The sequence below is a fragment of the Babylonia areolata genome, chromosome 2 (assembly GCF_041734735.1).
Source record: "Babylonia areolata isolate BAREFJ2019XMU chromosome 2, ASM4173473v1, whole genome shotgun sequence".
Taxonomy (NCBI): domain Eukaryota; kingdom Metazoa; phylum Mollusca; class Gastropoda; order Neogastropoda; family Buccinidae; genus Babylonia; species Babylonia areolata.
The window spans coordinates 12761209-12782622 of record NC_134877.1 but is presented as its reverse complement, the minus strand read 5'-3'; the positions used below and the strand labels follow the sequence as shown (position 1 = coordinate 12782622).

At 37.1% G+C, this 21414-nt stretch overlaps 2 protein-coding genes across 3 annotated transcripts in view; one reads left to right on the top strand and one right to left on the bottom strand.

The window, feature by feature from the left end:
• Nucleotides 1-218: 218 nt before the first annotated feature.
• LOC143297843 (uncharacterized) lies at nt 219-18430 on the top strand. Its single transcript, XM_076610366.1, has 6 exons — nt 219-297; nt 1271-1443; nt 3035-3189; nt 3931-4087; nt 4841-4992; nt 6100-18430. The coding sequence occupies exons 1-6, from the start codon at nt 266-268 to the stop codon at nt 6409-6411; spliced, it is 981 nt and encodes a 326-aa protein (XP_076466481.1). The 5' UTR covers nt 219-265; the 3' UTR covers nt 6412-18430.
• The window catches only part of LOC143297852 (CD9 antigen-like), a 73097-nt gene continuing 68851 nt past the window's right edge, over nt 17169-21414 (bottom strand). Inside the window, exons 8-9 of one of the 2 annotated variants that reach the window (XR_013057317.1) lie at nt 21164-21363; nt 17169-21126 (exon numbers count right to left, since the gene is read on the bottom strand). The gene's annotated coding sequence lies outside the window, so the exon portion shown is untranslated. Of the gene's footprint in view, nt 21364-21414 lie in introns of both variants that reach the window. The other variant, XM_076610377.1, reaches the window with a different exon arrangement.

Here is a 21414-nt window from a genome sequence, read left to right as displayed (position 1 = left end):
TAAAAAATAGTCGTGGTCTAACGGAAGTTGGATTGGATTGGGTTTTTGATTCTTCAAGGCGGCACCAAAAAATGCATTAATAAATCTTCACTCGTACCTTTTATATAAAAAAGAATTCAACGGTGTGCAACATTTAAATTTTGCTTTAAACCATGCAGATTTTTTGTTTTGTTTCGGGTTGACTTGTAACACGGATGGTTATTAATATCAGAAGCGACCCAATGTGGAACATCTTTTGCTTCTGTGAACTGGATTGGTTTGCAAGATGAAACTGTGCATAATCATCATTACAGTTTTGTGAGTTCGTAATTGTCATGTGTTGACTTCTTAACGTAGTTCTATTTGATGAATAATGAAAATGCACAAAAAGGCATTGTTTTCGGGCGCAAACTCAAGAGAAATAAAAACTATTGGATAAGTGACTGAAAAATGTAAACAATTTTGTTTATGAATTTTGTTTTTGGGGGACTTCTTCATTATTTGATAATGAGATAAATCAACAACCACTCAGTGGATACTGAAAACAGAAACACATCGATATTTCTACAAACTGCAGGGTTGTAATTAAAAGATCAGGACAGAACAAACGACGGGGCGAATGAAAATAATATGAAAGATGACCTGCACAAACGCAATAACTGTCAACTGTAGACAGGGCTTTAGATGTTGCCTTTGCACTGTGGATGTATACTTGGTATGGGGATGGGAGGGGGGTTCACATGCCTCTCTGGACCTGGTGTGTACTTGCATTTTGCATGTCACATAATGAATACTTGTAGTTTGACAGGGCCATGACCACTACATTTTGGATCATCAGTTTTAGCTGCCAAGGATTATGTGATCTCTAATTTTTCCAAACCAATCAGGAGTGCTTAGGTAATGACTGTCTCAATTTTAGTAGCAACTGTCCTTATGAAGAAACAGATCTTCCACATCTCTTATCTCAAGTGCAGCATTGCATCAGTGGCTGTCAGCTCTGGCTAGAATACACCATTCACAGTGAACAGGCCAGGTCACTACAAGTACAAGGTTGCAGTTGTGCTTAATCAATTGATATAAACATTTTAATGCCCATACATACAGTTTACACATTTATGCTTATACATGTGCGTGTGTGCACACACAGACACACACACACACACACACGCACACACACACACACACAGACACACATTCACACACACACACACACACACACACACACACACACACACACACACACTAGTATTTAGAGTGTTTATCAAGACATTTTTGTGTGTGTGTGCACCAGCAATGTACCAGCTGCAGCAGTGGTCAGCTATTGCTTCTACAAAAATCAGGACAATGCCAACATGATGAGAAACCAGTCCTGTGTCAGTGGGAGACTTCATTTGAATGAGAACTTGATCAGCACAGACTACAATAGCAGTGAGAAAGCTGCTGCTATTGAGCCAGGCAGGACAGGTAAGCTATTCACATTTGGCATATCTTTTGGGCCTTTGTCACCAGCCTGAAGAGATTTATAAACTTTCCAATAGATCCTATAGATCCTATGTGAAGTGAGATGAGTAGCTTCATGAAAGATTCAAATGCTTATTTCTTCAGGACAGTAGAGCTGACACTGGACAAGGAGCCAGTATACATCCCTGTTGCATTCTACTCCAGATATTGAATGGTTCAGATGTTGAATGATCATGTTTCAGTTTCATTTCAGTAGCTCAAGGAGGCGTCACTGCGTTCGGACAAATCCATATACGCTACACAACATCTGCCAAGCAGATGCCTGACCAGCAGCGTAACCCAACGCGCTTAGTCAGGCCTTGAGAAAAAAAAAAGTGAATGAATAATAGATAAGCGTACATAAATAAATAAATAATAATTATAATGTAAAAAAAAGGTAGTAATAATAATAAATAAATAAATAAGACAACAATGATGACAAATAAGCAAATAAATGTAAAACATGAAGACACACATTCACACATACACCCACACATGCATAACAGATATGCACCAAACATGCAGTTTCACAGATATGAAAGCACAGTCAAATACACATAAACGTACATGAGCCCCAACACACACACACACACACACACACGCCACACACATGACCCTGCACCTCCTCTACCCCCTCCTCCACACACTCATTTCTAGGCTACGTATCGCAGCTTCCATGGCACACACACACACACTCACACACACACACACACACACACACACACACACATACACACAGATGAACACTTACTTGTACAAGCACATACACATACGCCCATATATGATCATGGATGAAAATTGAATGCATTCTTCATGAAATGACTGTAAAACATCTCAGTTTAATTTATTCTCATAGGTGTGAGTTCTTTGGTATTGTACAGATTTCCATATTGGCAGAGGTAATTTGTTTTTTGTTTGCACCACACTTGCTGCCTTATGGGCCCCTGGACCTTGACCACAAGCTTTTCAGTATTACAGAATCACTCATTCCAACCCATATATTCTGATGGTTTCAGACTGAGCCTGGTTTAATTCTTCTGCAAGCCAGCCAGTCATCTGTGCACATTAGAAACAAACAAGCAGATGTCTGGAGCTTGTGTATCGATCTGAACTTTATCTTGAAATGTTTCCTGAGAGTTTTTCTTTACAGCTTGTTTGCTGGTGAAAGAGAGTGGGGGATAAGGAACTGATGTTTTCTTTGAAGGCTTTTTTTTTATTTATTTTTTTTAGCTTTTTTTGTTAGGAGTATGGAGTCTGTCACTTACATCAGGTTTGTCTTTTTCAGATTTTGTCATGGCACATTTAGTTGTTGTTGTTGTTGTTGTTTTATAGTTGGAATTACTGCTTTATTGTAATTTGTATACTAAGTTAAAAAAAAAAAAAAAAAAAGACAAAAAAAAAACAACAAAAGACAGCCAAATAGATCTTATTGACTGGATAGGCAGACAGGCTGACTGATGGACAGATAAAGAGAAACAGAGTGTGATTAAGAACCAAAAAAAGAGAATGTAATTATATATAAGTAAATCATACTGAAACTAGAGTCTTGTTTCAGATACAGGGAGGAGTCAGGTGGAGATGTGTGTTGTGTTCCGATACATTGTCCAGCAGAACCTGTCCTCTGTGGTGTCGTCACGATCAAGCCGCACAGACTTTACCTGCGACTTCAGAAACTGGTGCCAAGGGAAAACCACTGGGTTTTATCCCAATGTGAGTGAAGCAGACAGGGGTGGGTTTGATAACAGTTGAGGAAAAGAGAGGAGGGGCAGGACTGATAGAGAGAATTTTGGTGTTACGTTCAGGTTCAGGGACGATTGTTTTACAATTTTAGCCATGATTTAAAAAAAAAAAGATCCTTCATTATAGATATATCAAGTATGTATCCAACAACTTTTGATTTCCAGTTAATGGTAATATCAGTAATGTAAAGTCTTTTTTTTTTTTTTTTTAAATCGCCATTTACTGACGAATGCTTATTTGTTTTTTTGTGTTTTTTAAATAATGTGATGAACTGACGTGAACTTGACAGTTAACAATAACACCAAAAGTGTTTAGATTTCCTATTTTTTTGTTATTTTCTTCCTTTTTTTCTTTCTGAACTTATCTAAACCCAGCATTGTTAGTCTCTGGTAGATTAGTACTTGATAATATACAGATTTAAGGTGGGTAAACCGTAAAGTCACTGAACATTTCCAGAGTGTATAATTTGTATGAAAACTTTCAGTTTCTTTTATTACACAAGATTTTTACACAGTGGACATGCTGGAGGAAGGGTGGTAAACCTACAACGCTGTCTGCGTTCCATAGCCATTTTGCTGAAGTGAAGATTTGTCATGTCTTTGGTTGCGATGTTTGCATGTTATATGCGTTTTTTTTTCTTTCTTTTTTCTTTCTTTTTTTTGTTGTTGATTAAATGGAACTGAAAGAGAAGTGTGTGTGAAACGTATGCAGGAAACAGTTGAAGGGCACAGAGGGGATCTTTATTGCTGTGACAACAACAACTGTAACCTGGCCTCCAAGGTGCCTCAGCTCCCCCCACCCCAGATCTGCTACAAGAACCTGCACCACTGGGGTCATCATTTCTTCACCACTGGCAACGGACCTTATGGTTTGTGTCACATGCTCTTCCCAGGGGTGGCTTGAAACTTGTGTCTCTTCACTCTTTAGGGTTTCTTTTGGGAATTGTGGTCTGCCTATTATGTTTTTATGTTTTGTGATGAATTCATTTCTTTCTTTGTTTTGTTTTCTTGGTGGAAATAATATTCAGTCAGGGTTCTTGCTTTCTTAGAGTTGAAGTTAACTGTATACTTTAGGCAGGTTTTAAGTTTGAAGTTTTGTTTACCATTATACTATAGCACCATTGTTTATTTACATTCCCATTTCAAATATATGAAGCAGACATGATTGTGCTGTAGTTATTTGTTCATGCATTTAGAAATAATGTTTGATTGACATAACTTTGCACAGCAGAATATGGCAAAAAAAACCCAACCCATTCTTATATGAACTGTGTGGTGACGTTTAGAATATTTATAATGTTCAGTCACATTCTTTGTAAATCATTTATGTTTTATAATTGAAACCTGGAAATAATGTATAAGAAAAAAAAACCCTGACATACACACCACACACATCGACTTCATGTGTGCCATTTGTTTACATACTCCTTATGATGTGGGAAACTTATGTAGAATCTATAACAACCTGCCAGGCGCAATGACCCTTGATCTGAGAGAGTAATATTTTACTTTTTTTAGTCTTGTTAAATACAGGCATTGATATAGGTGAGGGTGCGTGTCTTGTGTTCCATGTTGTGTGACTGTATAAAAATGTGTCAGCTTTTCTGTTTTTCATTTGCTAGGTACTTTCACCATGTGTAAGGACCCAGACTCCTGGTGTATCCGCTCTCGTCCCCTCAACTCCAGCCGCTGGATGACAATGTATGACTGTGATAATGAGCACCTGTGCCAGTATTTCAATATGACTTCAGGTTCTTCTCTTGTCTGCAGAAACGTAAGCAGGGAGTGGGGTTTGTTCCTCTCATTTTCTTGCATTCAAAGATTTTATGTGTGTGTTGCCGTAAACACATTGTTACACTTGGGTATATTCAACACATTATATGTTTATAAGCTTTATTCCAGTTTTTATTTCTATATGTGTGTTGTTTTTTCAGTTATCCCATTAGTGAAGGCAGCCAACCCCTCCACTCAAGTGTGACTCATTCAGTCCCTTACAGATTTTCAAACTAGCTGTATACTTTTCTATCAGGTTCTTTTGTGGTCCTTTCACAGATTTTGTCTCATTTTGTTTTGCCATTCTGTGTGTATAGATTCATGTCTAATTGTCTTCCAAGACTTTGTTGCTTTTATATGTTTTTAACTTTGATAATTGATGATAAGGGAAGTATTGGCCTAGAGGTAATGTGTCTGAATAGGAAGTGAGAGAATCTGAGTGCACTGGTTCAAATCCCACACTCACCAGTATTTTCTCCCCTTCCTTTGGACTGTGAGTTGTGGTCTGGACACTAGTCATTCAGACAGATGATAAACTGTGTGCAGCATGCTTAGCAAACATGAAAGAGCCCATGGCAACAAAAGGATTGTTCCAGGCAAAATATCTGTAGAAAAGTCCCCATTGATAGTAAAACAAATACACTTGCAGGTTGAAAAAAATGGCGCTCTCGCTGTAGCGACTTGTTCTTCCAAGGAAGAGCAGCCAGAATTTCACACAGAGATATCTGTTGTGACAAAAGACCAATACAATAATTTTACAATGTGTTTAATTGTAAGGCGCTTTTAGCTTTCTGGTTGCTTGGGAAAAGTGCAGTATAGATAGACTGTATTATTACTGTTTTATATATGTCATTTTTGGGTTGGAAATCTTTTACCACATGTCTTTTATGCACTTATTATTTGGTTCATGGAGACGCAGCTTTTTGATATGTATTTGTTAAGTGCTTATAGCTCTTAACTATGCTAGAGGAGTGTGCTACAGGAATGTTTCACTATAATTTTTTTACTTAAAATGTTTTTAAAAAAAAAAAGATGTTCATCGAATATGGATAAGTCCACGCACTTTGACACTTCCTTGAAACTGAAACTATGGCTTATCTGCTTACAGGTGACACAGACATACGGAAAAGAGGAACTGTGTTGCTGCTCAGGTCACAACTGTTTCCCTGGGCCCACCCGTTCCACAGCCAGCATCTTTGGCAACCCTTTGGCGGAGGAACAGCGCATCCGCGGGGATAACGGCATGAGCGCGGCGACCATTGGCTGCATTGTAGCCTTCAGCATGCTGGGGCTGGTAGGGGGTGCTGTGATGATTGGCTTGATGTACCAGCGGCAGAACCTGCCACACGCCAGCAACCTGACGCTCACCTACAGCCGCATTGAGGACGACGATATCTCGGACAGCATTCAGATGCTTTGAGGATCGCTTTTCTTTGGGTGGTGTTCCTGTTGTTTTTGCTTTTGCATTATTTATTTTGTGCTTTTAGTAAAGGGTTCTGTTAGTGATATGAAAAAAAGAAATGATGTTTTTGAATATCTTGAATATCATGTGACTTACCTTAGTGCGTTTGTGTGTGTATATGTGCTTGTGAGTATTTGTCTGTGGGTGTTTGAATGTGTGTGCATGAATGCATGCTTTTTTGTGTGTGTGTGTGTGTTTTGTGATTCAAATGTCAGTGTGCAACAGTGCAGTGAATGTGAGTGGTCATTTGATGAATCAAAATACAACTGTATTTTGTTTTGAGGATGTTGGACGAAAATAGTTTTTTGTGGCCATCTTCATTACATTTTTATGTTTCCATTATTTTGTTGAATCTGTGCATGCTATTGTGAATATTGTTGTTTTTTTCTGTTTGATCAGAAATTGAGTACTTTACAACAAATGAAGTCTGACAGTTGTCAGTATGTACTCTGTAACATTTTCTGTTGCTTTATGGTATAGTGTAGTGGTCAGCAAATAAAGCTTGTTGGAGATTTCAAAAGAAACAACACCCTTAAACTGTATGAACTGTTTCATTCCAAGTAATATTCAAAGTAGTCAGTCTAAAAAGAAGCCACAGGTTATGAAAATTTACAGTAATCAAGTTTAGATGCTTAAGTGTTTTAGCTCATTAGCATTTCCAAAAGAAAGTATGGAAACCGTTCTGTTTTTAAACAAAAAAAGATTTGATTCTTTGCTTGATGTATTTACCAGGTGGTCACAACAGTAGAAGAAACATGAAAATCCTGATTGGACATGAAATTGTTCTTTGATGAGCTCATGTTTAAAAGCTGCTGAACAAACTTCCAGAAATAAGTATTGAATGGATTCAGCGAGTACAGTACATATACAGATCGGAAATAGGACTAGGAGTTTTTAAGATTTTTAAAAGATTATCATGTTTTATTTGTTGGATTTGTTGCTCTTTTATTATTATTATTATTATTATTATTATTATTTTATTTGTATTTTTTAACAAAATGGTTTGTAGGTACTGAACATGATTATGATTGTATTTTCATGGTCTGTGTAAGAAGTGTTTGGTGATAGATCATATTCATTTTACATAAGCAATCCATCTGTGATATCACCTTTTATTGTTTTTTTCTCTGATGCTGTAAATCAGATTATACCTAATATATTTTGTTGATATTTGTGAGAAACATATCATGGTGTAAACTAAACAACAGATACATGTCATGGATGTATGTGTATGCAGCAGGATGGATCACGGGAGAGAAGTGAGGGAAAGAGGGAAGAGATATGGGAAACATTTTGTACATGCGTGTGTTTGCACACGCACACACATACGCTCACATGCACGTGCACACACACACACACACACACACACACACATGCTAACCACACCCCCACCCCTCAACCCCCACACTTTAACTTGTCTGTCTAGACGGATTGATAGATGGATAGACAACATTGCTGTCAATGTATTGTTAGATACAGGCTGCAGCTGGACATAGCCAAGCGCTTGGCTCACATAAGAGTGAGTCATGCAGAGCGGTAGGTGGGGTGGGTTCAAAACATGGTGGAGCTCAGCTTAAAACAATTCATATAGTCATCGGAGTGGGGCAGGTAGTGCTAAATATATGACTTTCATTTGAACAGGTTATAGTCCAACTCATATAAATGGGATATTAAGCCACTTTGACTCACAGGCTTGCCTTCTGCACCTGGCATTGGAATCATGGACTGATGGAGTGTGTTTGTAAATCTTAGTCGGTGAGTGAATGGTTTTCTCAGGCTGTGCGCATTACTAAATCTTAAGTTATTTCAGACCCAGAAAAGAAAAGGTATTGTCTGTGATTGGTGCAGTTCTGAGGTAAGTGCGTTTTTATGTGGTTATGTTTGGAGGTGCTCAGATATTTTTCCTCTTTTGCCAAATATTGGTGTGGAAGATTTATTGGCCAGATATGTATACTGTTCTATACAATAAAAAGAATGCGTTGAAGCTTTGTATGGTACGAGTAATGGGCATACTTTTGCTTAATGTGATTAGTAGGAGACGCTTCACTGTGGATTCTGATTTGAAGATTGATTGTGACAAAAATGTCAGGTTGTACCTTTTGTGTATGATTGATCAGTTAATTACATCATCAGTCATCTAGTCCAATCAGTAAAGCTTTCATTTGTTCATTTATTCATTCATTGGACATTTTGAGCTGCTTGTTCATTCATTGATTTTTTCATTCCAGCTTTGACTGTGAGAAAGAACTTTTTGATTTCGTTTGTTTTTCTGTGTTATGAAATTGGCTCTCATACAGCGTGAAGATTGTGATAAAAGGACAGATGTGATGTGGTATGTTGGTAATCGTGATGCCTTTCTGTTCTTCACTGTGGATTGGAGAACTGAAATGCATTCCGACATAAACGTGCAATAATTATTTTGATATATTATGGTGAATATTCTTTCATGATGTGATAACAAAAATGACTGACAATGGGAGCGTTTACATGACAGTTTGTGGGTGTATGTTGTTGTATCCTCCAGTGCTGTGCAGGAAATGTGTCAGTTTGTGAAATATATATCAGATGTAATAGATGAATAAATGATTGATATTGAAGTGGTTCACATTTTTATTGAAAGCATTTTTAAAACTTCCTTTTTTTTGTTTGAATAACCAGTTTTGAGTGTGGAGGCAAAAGAATTTGTTCAACTTTTCCGACTAGTTGTGTGCCACATTTGGATTATTTGCCATAACCAGTACAGATCTTCACAGACCTGTAAACTGAGGGGGACATGGCTTTTTCTCAGGGTCACAGTGACCAAAATGTGTTCAAGTCAGTTGAAGTTTTGTGTCATTTCTGTGTCACAGGATTTAACACTTTTCTATACTGAGTCATAAAAGTAGCTTGTACTTTAGTGTGTTGCCTGCCGCACAGTTAACTTCAGCTGCTGCACCTTTGAGCCCAGATTAGTGGAGAATTGAAAGTGATGGATGGTGCACTGTATATACACTTTACAGGATCTGTGACAGTGTTTAGTTTTGTTCACTTGTTCATTGGCCTGTGGGACATTGGATTCCTGCCAATGATAACAGGCATATTCAGAGCTCAGTCAGTGAGGGACTCAAAACTGATTTATTGTCCTTACAGAGGTAAAGGAATTCACTGTTCAGGCATTTCTCGTCAATCTTGAAGCTGTTTCCTTTGCAAAGAGGGCTGTTAGCCCCTGCTTTCTAATAATCCCATGCATTCTCACATATTGAGAGAAAATGTGGCATTGGAACAACTACGCTTTCACACAAACCCACACTTTCTCAGAAAGTAAGGGAAAGCATGGGGGTCGTGTGAGAAAGCAAGGAATTGTGAGAAATTTGGGGCTAACAAGGGTGCTTTTGGATTTGTTGTACCTTAAGGCACTGAGAGACCAGTGGCAGTTTTCTTTGATTGTGGCACATCTTCACAGTTAGTTTCATTTGACTGTAAGAACAGTTTGTTTGTCTGCCACTTCTTGAGAAAGACATTTGATCTTGGTAACAATTGCCTTTAGTCACAGAGAGGTAAATTTGTAAAGCTGCAGAGAGGTAAATTTGTAAGTGATATTTACCAGCCATGGAAGCAAGTGTTCATGTCCTGCAGACAGTCATATTATCATAACCTTGTAGCATCTGTGTGAAATGTCATTACACCCTTTTCCCAGTTGTTCCTGTTCACATTGAGGTCCTTGTCTTGCATTTGTTTTGTTACGTGATGATTCATTGGTGCAATATCTTGCCGAAATATGTTATTTCTGAGGTGTGACTCTGTAGAGTTAGAAGGTCATGACAAGTGTATTGCAGAGTATTGTTGTATTACGTATAGTATTGCTGTTGTCTCCATTATATAGGTATTAAATGAAACTTGTACAGGCCTGTTATTTTGGTGGTTGTGTTACAGGGTATGACATTATGATAACAAGCTTTTTATGAACTATCTCATGATCAGACGTATCCATTGTTTTATCGATTATTACAGAATGTAGTGTGTTTGCTTACAGTGAATTTCACCATCAGTCAGAAGGAGAGAGTACATTCATTTTTCTTTCTTTCTTTTGTTTTTCTCCAATTTAACTGAGTCAGAGTTTCCTTAGAACATTTATGCATGAAAAGTGGAATAACGTAAAATTTTGGAATGTTTTCCTGTTTAAGGCTTTCATTCACTGACTTGATGATTTGGTTCATCACTTTTGTGGATTTTGTACTTTCTTTGATGAGAAAATGAAATGCTTTGTGCCAGAACAATTTTCCACAGATTGCAAACAGAAACTTTTTTTAGAAAGCCACATTTTATTGAGGGGTCAGCAAGAGGGAGAAAATCATGTTAGCTCATGGAGTATAGCATTTACTTCTGTTCGGTTTGTTTTTACTTTTGTAATTTTTTTAAAATATGTTTTTTCTCACATGTTTATGACAGATTTCTTTCTTGTCCAAGTTGGTACTCTGTCTTCCTTGTTTATTTCACATGCTTACGTCTTCCTTTATTTTGTTGTCTTGTTTATTTTTTATTTGCTGTACATTGTACTGCATGGGGGTACATGTAAAGAAGTGAAAAGTGTAGATGCAATCAAAAGTTTTAAAATCTTTAATGATAGTCTAGTACTTTTTTTTTCCCGACCAACTGTGTATGTGGTATTGTAAGTTCATGACAGTAGGTTTTTGACTCTCGCTGGTACTGTATCTGTTGTCACTTGATTTTTTGTGTGTTTTTTTCTGTTTTTTTTTGCTCAGTAAATGTTGTAGTTGATGTGTCAATGTCACTGACGCAGTTTATATCCCCAGATACCAGTGATGTTACACAGTGATGGTGACTGCTTCCCCATCGCTGTCTCCACACCATCATCTGTTTTGATTTTTACTTGTCTTCCTTTTTTAACAAAACGAATGTGTAAACGCATACACACTCGTACATATATGCAAGCACACATGCACACACATGTGTACACACAAGCATGGGCTTGCACACACACACACACACACACACACACACACACACACACACACACACACACACATTCATTCATTCATTCATTCGCTTCTTCACTCTGATCGATGGGCACTCAAGAAGAAAAACTTGATGAACCAGGTTGACGGTGTATGTACATATAGAAAAGGAAAATGCATACAATCTATTGTAAATAGAAATTATATTCTTTTATAATGTTACCACAGAAAGTGTATGCATGGCATCTGTATTGATTACTATTTGTAAACATTTCTTTGATATTTATATATCTTTCAATGTTGTACATACTTTTAACTGGTTTTATGTTGGAAACCTGTTGTGCATGTGTCCTTCAATTGCCAAAAAACCATTGTATCCCTCCATTAATTTTTAGCATTTTTTTGTTATCCGTTCAGGTTGTTATTCAATAAACAAAATGCTTCTTCTCTTTATAAAGGTAAACCCTAAATATATCTAATGTAGTTTGACTGATGAGGAGGCAAGGGGGAAGAACAGCACGAGGGGATGATTATATTGTATTACTTTTTTTGTCACAACAGATTTCTCTATGTGAAATTTGGGCTGCTCTTCTCAGGGGCAGTGCATTGTGACAGTGTCTGCATGTGTATTTGTTTTATGATCAAAGTCGGCTTTTACATAATTTTGCCAGGGACAACCATTTTGTTGCAGTCCTTTTACATGTGTTAAATGCATGCTGAACATGAGACCTGGGTTTATCATCTCATCCAAAAGATTAACACTCAGACCACCAGGTCCCTGGGATGCCAGGGGTCTTTCAGTATAAATAGCATCCCCGCCTTCTGAAAATTTTGTGCTAGAAATTTCCTCATTTCTGTCACTCTCTTTGTTTCTGTCTTTTTTTCTGTCTTCACTGTTGTCTCATTTTTCTGCCTTCCCAGTCCATTCCCTTCTTTTTTCAAGCAAGTCTTGACACTTTTTTTCTCTTTTCCACAGTCTATGATGTACTATCTGTGCTGTTTTGCTCTGGCAATTAGGTAGTGAGATTGTAAACACTGGGATGGGCACTAGTGCCTATATGGCCTTTTTATGTATTTTTTGTTTGGATTTGAAATATTATTTTTCCTTTTTTATGATTTTTTGTAATCTGGGGATGATAAATTAAGCAGAATGGCTGGTGTCCTCAGCATGGCCTTGTCTTATTTGCCCTGGGAAGCCAAATGGTTGGAATATTGCATCATGAACTGTGTTTCGTGGATTTGTCTTAGTGTTGTTGTTTTTTTAAGATGTGACATTTTTGTGTTCATGAGGTCAAGCATTTGTATGGTTTGGCAGTCCTGATATGGCCCTGTGCGGTTGGCAGGACTATAAGCAACAAGAACAAGAACTAGACCACCAGGTCTAGTGGAAGGGTGTGGGGCAGGGGCGGGGGTTTAAGAAAAATCCTGTTCCATATGAGACTCAAACCTGTGGACCCTTGCTTCCTAGTCAGGCTCATACCACTTGCCCACTGCTGTGCTGGGAATAGTAGGCAGAGACATCCTTTAGTTCCCTAAACCTTTGTAGGATTTAATGATTCAGCATTCATGAGCTCCTCGATGATACGAATTGGCATCTCCCAAAGTGACCCAGTGCTTCTCAAAAAACACAGCTGTCTTTCCGGCCAGCACTGACAAGGACAGAGCAGAGACACCGACAAAAGCTGAGCAGCCAGACATTGACAGAGGAGGTGGTTAGCAGCATTCCCAAGAGGTCTGTTTACCCTAATTACCATCAGCAGTTCCAGCATCCTCTTGTCAAGACCAGGCCTAGGTGACAACTGTGATGGAATTTTTCTGGCCAAGAGGAGAGAGGGAAAGTGGCAGGATAGGGGTGGATAGAAGGACAAAACCACATTTGTTGTTTCATCCATTCAGTGTTGGCTGACCCAGTCGACACAGCTTGTCATTGTTCTCTTTACAGCCCGTCTGTTGGGAAAGAAATATTGTTGGCAGTGAGAACAGAATTTTGTTGTCAGTGAAAATTGAATGAGAATTGAGTATTCTTGACAGTGAGAATTTAATGAGAATTGAGTGTTCTTGACAGTGAGAATTGAGTGTTCTTGACAGTGAGAATTTAATAAGAATTGAATATTCTTGACTGTGTGAATTGAGTGTTCTTGACAGTGAGAATTTAATAAGAATTGAATATTCTTGACTGTGTGAATTGAGTGTTCTTGACAGTGAGAAATGAGTGTTTTGACAGTGAGAAATGAATATTCTTGACAGTAAGAATTCAGTGTTTTGACAGTGAGAATTGAATATTCTTGAAAATGAATAATGGATGAGAATTGAATAATTTTGATAGTGAGAACTGATTGTTCTTGACCATGAGAACTGAAAGTGTTGACAGTGATAATTCAGTTTTGTTGACACTGAGAATTGAATGCTGTTGACTGAAAAGTTTGTTATAGACCGTGAGAACTGACCTTGAGAATTGAATGTTTTTGACAGAACTGAATGTTTTTGACATTGAGAATTAATATTCTTGACTGTGACAAATGAGAATTGAATGTTCCTGACTGTGAGAATGATGTTGACAGTGAGAATAACAGTGGTAATTGGATGTGTTGACAGAATTAAATGCTGTTAACAGTCAGAATCGAATGCTATTGACAGAATTGAATGTTCTTGATAGTGGGAAATTAATATTCTTGACAATGAGAATTAAATATTCTTGACAGAGAGAACTGAATGATTGTCACAGAGTGGAATGATCTTTACAGAAAATTGAATGATCTTTACAGAGATAATGAATGTCCTTCACATGATTGAATGTTCTTGACAGTGAGAATTTAATGTTCTTCAGAGAACTGAATGTTGTTGACAGTGATTATTGAAAGTTCTTGATTGTGAGAACTCAGTGTTCTTCACAGTGTGACCTGAATGTTCTTCACAGAGGAAATTGAATGTGAGAACTGAACGTATCTTGACAAAAAGAATTGAACATTTCTTGACAGTGAGAATAAATGAATGTTCTTGACAGTGAGAACTGCATATTTTTCATGGTGAGATTATTGAATGTTTCTTGACAGAATTGATTGTTCTTCACAGTGAGAATTGAACGTTTCTTGACAGAATTGAATGTTCTTCACAGTGAGAATGGAATGTTTCTTGACAGAATTGAATGTTCTTCACAGTGAGAATGCCATGTTTCTTGACAGAATTGAATGTTCTTCACAGTGAGAATGCCATGTTTCTTGACAGAATTGAATGTTCTTCACAGTGGGATTGCCATGTTTCTTGACAGTGAGACTTGAATGTTCCTGACATTGAGTATTTTCAATGGTGCTGTTTGATCAGGAGGCTGTCCCTGATGACTTTCCTTTATATGTGAGTGGTTTGTTTTACCTGTTTTGACCTTGCAAGCCTAGGAAGGGCCTAAAAAGTGCTGTAATGTTTTCCCCCTTGTGTCTGGCATTGGTGATGGAGAAAGGCTGGCAGCATTGGTCAGAGGTGGCTGTCCTGGTCAGAGTGATGCTGATAGTGTGAACAACATTCAAAGACACACCTGTATATGTTGTGTAACTTAACTATGTGGTGACACCTTCCTGTAGCAATCATTTTATTGCAGTCTTGATTGTGTTTAGAATGTGTGTGTGTGTGTGTGTGTGTGTGTGTGTGTGTGCCTCTGTGTGTATCTGTGTCTGTGTTTATGTTTTCTCCATTTGCAATGAAATCACATCAGCTTCCATACATTAACTGCTTCTGCCCTGATCTTCATGTGTGTGACTGTGTGTGTGTGTGTTAAATTGAGGAGGCAACAAAAGTGCATGCAAGAGGATTCTCTGTTTTCAGAGAAAAAATTGCAGTTCATCAGAGGATAAAGTCTCTTTAGCTGCCAGTTACAGCTAGAATATTTGATTGAGGAATGTTTTTTCCCCCCTTATTTGTTTATTATGTATATAGAAAAAGAAAATTTATGACAGTATATCCTGCACTTTTAACATGGACAAAGATTGCAAGACCCATATCATGTTCCAAAATACTGCATTCTTATTTTTTCATCTCGCACTTTCTGTGTTCAGTGGATATGGGTTTTCAAAACGGTTATGGATGATGTTACGTTGGGTGGTTTTTCCTTTGGACAGTTATATGGAACATTTTTTCTTTGGGCAGTTCTATTTGATGGTTTGTCTTTGGACAGTTTATGTCGGATGAGTTTTCCATAGTTATCTTGGATGAATTTTGTTTGACTATTACAGTTTGATGGATTGACTTGGGAAAGTTATGTTGGATAGTTTTTCTTTGGACAGTTTTGGGGGGGGTTCTTCATTGGACATTATATTGGATGGTTTCTCTTCATACAGTTATGTCGGAAGATTTTCATTTGGGCAGTTATGTGGATAATTTTGTTTAGACAGTTGTGTTGGATAATTTTATTGGATGATTTTTCTTTGGACAGTCATAAAGGATGATTTTGCTTTGGACACTTATACTGGATGATTTTTCTTTGGACAGGTATTTTAAATAGGATAATTTTTCTTTGGACAGTTATATTGGATGATTTGGACAGTTATACTGTTATATTGGACGATTTGGACAGTTATATAGGATGATTTTTCTGTGAACGGTTTTTTTTTGGGTTTTATTTGTTTTAGGGTTTTGTTTTAAAAAGATAACAAAATGGAAGGTGATAAACATCTGCACGCTTTGTGTGTGTGCACGTTTGCATGTGTGTGTGTCAAAATGAATGTGATTTCCATATTGTACATATATAGGGTAATATTTTTTGCTTCCATGACAGGAGAGTGCTATAAGTCTGGTTGTGTTGTTCATTCTGTGTTTTGTGCTGGAAATCTTGCCATTTTTATTCATTTGCAAGATTTCTATTAAAAGCTTTCTGCTTAATCTTTGATGTTATTCTGTATAAAGGTCACATACATTTTGCTTTAAAAAAACATATTTGTTTATCTATTTATCTGTTTATTTATTTATGTATTTTCCTGTTTGTTTAATTAGTCGTTATCTTAGGCAAAGGAGAAGAATAGCTCTTCATTTTTCTTTCTGTAGTTGATGATATGTTAAAAATCAAGATGAGTATCAAATATAATTATTTTATATAACTGTCAGACCTTGTTTTGAGAATCAGAATGTGTAACATTTTTTTTCATGTTTGGAGGAATGTGTGGTACACTGCATATGAAAAATTAAAACAAAAACTGATGACAGGTTAAAAACAACCACCCTGTGCTGTGTGAAACTGATAAAACAATGGAAATTAATACATGTATGCAGCTTAAAATAATACATGTAGAAACAGTGCAAAACATCTTGTAACATGGTCAAATGTATGTTGGCATTAAAGTATTGGTAATGCTCATTTGGTGTTTTTTTTTTTCGTGCATTTCTTTCTTTCTTTCTTTTCTATCTTGTTTGTGTGTGTATCTCATACATGCTGAAGGCACTGGAGGTTGGTGTGGTTTGAGACATTCTGGGGGGCATGGTAGTTTACTTTCTTCCAAATCTGATGATTTTTTTCAGTTGTTCTCTAGCAATTCTTGACTTTGTCAAACTGAAATGGATTTAAAAAAAAAATCTTTCATCAAACGAATTTGCACAGTCTGAATCATCCAAGCCTGTTTATCAGAATACCTCTTCACCCTCTCACAGACATGTGACATGAGGCTACCTTAGCTATGCTTTAATGAAACAATAACACATCACCCACAAACAAATATTCACCCCTCCCCCCCCCCCTCCCCTTTCTCCCCTCTCTCTCTTATCCACAATAACCAAACAAACAGTTTTAAACCACATGATATATTTTGGGTTACAGAAATTGAAAAGCAAGCACAATATAAAACACTATCTACACCATGTAAACATTGAAGGCATCAAGAGAAACTCCACACAATGCATGGAAAAGTTAACAACATTTTAAAAAGTGAGTCCAAACAAGAGGTCCAGAAAATTATGGAAATATGTGTCCTGTTATTCAACTGAAACAAAGAAGTATAAATATGATTAACAAAGAACAAAAAGCTTGTCAGCAGTAAATATTGGATGCATATATATGTGAAAAAAAGAAGGAAGAGGGAGAGAAAAGGGGGTAAACTGGACTGAGAAATGGCACCATGATAGTTTTCCAATTCAATAAAGAATTTTTGCAATTAAAATACAAGAATGGTTGTAACCGATTGGATTATTTATGTCTGATCTTTTTTTTCATGCAGACTTTCACTACTCTCAATGAGTGAGTTCATGCGTGTGGTTCTTTCTTCAGCATGAGTGTATATTGTGTGTGTGTGTGTGTGTGTGTGTGTGTGTGTTTTCACAGTGCTTACAATAATGCACATGTAAGAATGGTCATCCAAGATTTGCGCTGACAAAAAGCATATTTCTGAAAGAAAATCTATCACTGGTACATAGGTATGTGCAGGGTATAATCAATACAATCATCACATCATGACCAACAATAATTTCTATTTGTCATCAATTAAAGTATTTATTCAATTGTTTTGTTTACATTATCAAGATCATGATTTCCCTGAACATAAAGCAAACACCTTGATGAAACAAAGAATAAAACTGAAAGGGACCTTGCACTAATTTACTTTCTCTTAAATTCCCATGATGACAATGACAGTTGTGGTTATAAAGTTGAAGGGAATATCAGTAAATACATTATTTCAAAAACATTTGTTTTTTTTTTGTTTTGTTTTTTTGAGAGAGAGCATGAACAGCAGGAACTGTTTTCATTAATATATTTTGAGGGAGGGGTGAGGGGGGGTGGGGGGTGGGGGGGGGGGGCGGATAGCAACTTGCAAAACAACTGCCACTTGCATTCATGCCATTGGATAACAAAAGTACTAACAATGATGAAGGAGTAGAAACGGTAAACAAGGCGTTGGGTGGAGTGGGGAGGCTGGAGGGTGGTGATGGGATTCCAGTGCTCTTCCCCTTGTCCCTGTATTTGCACAAAGACTTTGATTGTTTCATTCAATGTATTCATAAAACCACATCAGGTTTGGAAGTAATTGAATACCTTAATTTTTTTTTTTTTTAACAACTTATCAGTCTTCATATTTTTTTCTATTGATTTATTTGTCAGCTTCAGCTTAGGACACTAAAATCTGCTTCAAACATATCCCTTGGACTCCGTGAAATGGGTATCATTTCAATGGCTACAGAAAAAAACGTTCCTGATTTCCTATTTGAATGCTCAAAATCAAACAACAAATCCAAATATGAATGATATTGGTATAATGCTGTGCATACAGTTGATCAAACTGGTCTTACAGCTGAACATTCTGAAGGATACAATATGGGGGCATCGCTGAGCAAGACGTCTGATCGTTTTTCCTCTCCAGCCTTTTTAAAGATGTAAAACGTAAAACCTTCCACTTAAGAACAGTGCATAAAAAAACATACTTCCCAGTTGGTAGTCCAAAGCACACAAAAATATGCAACAAATACACAGCTTTACAAATGTATATGGAAAGGCAGAATAAAAAAGAACTTTCAAATAGGTGTACACATACAAAAATAGAAACACTATCTTTTACACTTGAGTCCAAAGACACACACACACATATGCCATGAATCAATGTCCCCAGTTTAATAACAAGACGGAAGGAAACCAAAAGAGAAAACAAAATAGAAAAAAAAAACAACAACAGCAAAGCAAAAACTGAGCATAAGTAACAAGTACAAGGCTGGCTCCACAACAGTGGAAGACGTCCTTTCTCTTGGGTAGGAAAACAGACATGTTATAACAGGCACTGCCATTGCATTGTTCACAACACTGCACTGCCATTTCAAAACAGTTCTCTGGAAGAAAACAAGAGAGATAACAGAAAGAAAATATTGCAACAAAGGGAGACTGGAATGGATAAGAAGAAAGCAAAATAGTCAATCTATTATAATTATTTCCTTTTTTTTCCCCCCGCAGAAATTTGCCACATGTGAAAGTGTGACCAGTTGCTAAACAGAATGAACTCCTTCTGAAATATCTGTTACATGAATTTTCACCCCTATTTCCTAATCAATTTATATATTTTTAAACAGAGATATGTAGTACTTTGTAAGAGAAAGCTTGCTATTTATAAAAAAAAAAAACAAAAACAAAAACAAAAAAACAAAAACAAAAAAACTTCGTTAAAAGAAGATTTTATTTTAAAAATATATGGATAAAAACACCTGTTACAAAGTCTGCCTCTTTCTGTATCCACTTCAAAGCTATGAAAAAAAAAGTCAAACTATTTTGAAAACTTTGTTTTATAGCTGGGATATTTTTCTTTATCTTTTCTAAATTAAATTTTTATTGCTTTTACATTTGCAAACTGACAGTGTTAGAAACATAAAATTCCAGCTGATTACCTTTATGTATTCTCTCAGTGGTGATCACGTCTACTCATGACTCTTCACTGCTTTAACAATCACTTCGCAACAGAAAAAAAAAAAAAAAAAAAAAAATCTGAAATTTAAACCAAAAACCACAAAAAATCACTTGCCATTGTATTGGTTACATTCACAGACACGTGACTACAAACTGGGGCACTACACATCAGCTCGTAAAAGAGGCTTTGAACAAAAGATCAGGAACAAAACAGTTATATGACACATGCATATGTCAGTCATAGTCACTCAGGGCGCTTTATATAGACACCCACTGTGGTGATGTTGCCAGCAGAAGGCAAAAATACACATTGATTAATAGAAATGTTTCCACTGTAGAAAGGGAAAGGAAAACACATGCTCCATCATTGCACACATATAAAGCAAAACACAAAACATGGAAAACAAACACAAAAATTATTACGTAACAGAAACTCTTGCTGCTCAATGTGTGAATCAAACAAACCCAAACAAAGATAAAAATTCGTTTCGAATGTTGACATGGCTGTCATTCTAACAGGAAGGAGAATGACTTTTCAAAATGAAAACGACAGCCCACTGTTAATACAGTCTCTAAACATTCCATGTTACTTTCACAAGTGGAAAACCACCACACAGCAAACACAAATCCACAGTAAGCCTTCTACATGCATCACTCTAAGGCAACACTTATACATTCTACTGCTACGACCAAGCTTTTTGTCTTGGCATGAAACTCCTCAACTCATCACTTATTGAGCTGCTTACATCAACAACACCAGAGCAATATCAAGAGTCTGCATTTTCCACAAAATACAGAATAGCAAATCCATGTGCACTACAAATAATAACAGCTTGTGCACTGCACATCCGTAATCATTTCTGGACCTTAACACGAAACTTCCTCAGTGTTCTTCTCAGTGCATTTTTTTGTTTAAAAGGAGCTCTCTTAACAGTCTGCTGGTAAAGATTAGAAAAACTGGCACTGGTCATGTTCTATCATTACGATACATCCATCACTACCTTTAGCCCTGTCAGTTACACAGATGATACTTACAAGTGCTTGGTACAAGATGACACTTCCGTCAAGTGAAAGATTCTCATGCACACATCTGCACCTGCTGTGGAAGCAATAAGGACATGTATACACTGCTGCAGTTCTTTCTTTTTCCTTTTCTCTTTCCTAGAATTGAAATTATCTCCCCACAGGTAGGTTTTGATGAACTGGTTTTTAAATAAAATAACGGGGTGACAAGAAAGAATCCCCAGATCATAGCGAACAAGATAAGGATGGTGAAGGCAGTTCTCCCAGCATCCAGTCAGGCAGGCAGGCAGGCAGGCAGAGTCATGCAGTGTCCTTTCATTCTCCGTGAGAGGCAGGCTTGGTGACGTGTGCCTTTAACCAGCATGCTGCTGACTGTGGTGATGTGTGCCTTTAACCAGCATGCTGCTGACCGGGGGAAGACAGCATCACCCTCCTCCTTTTGATGGTGACCCATGTTCCTCTATGTCCGTCTTGGTGTCTTTTGCTTTAGTTTTTGCTGCAGTGATGATGATGATGATGGCTCATACTGATTCCTTTGGACTCTTTGTTTTTTGAACGACCACTCTAGTGGACCTTGAAAAAAAACAACAGAGAAAAAGACTGTTAAAAATCAAAATCTGACCT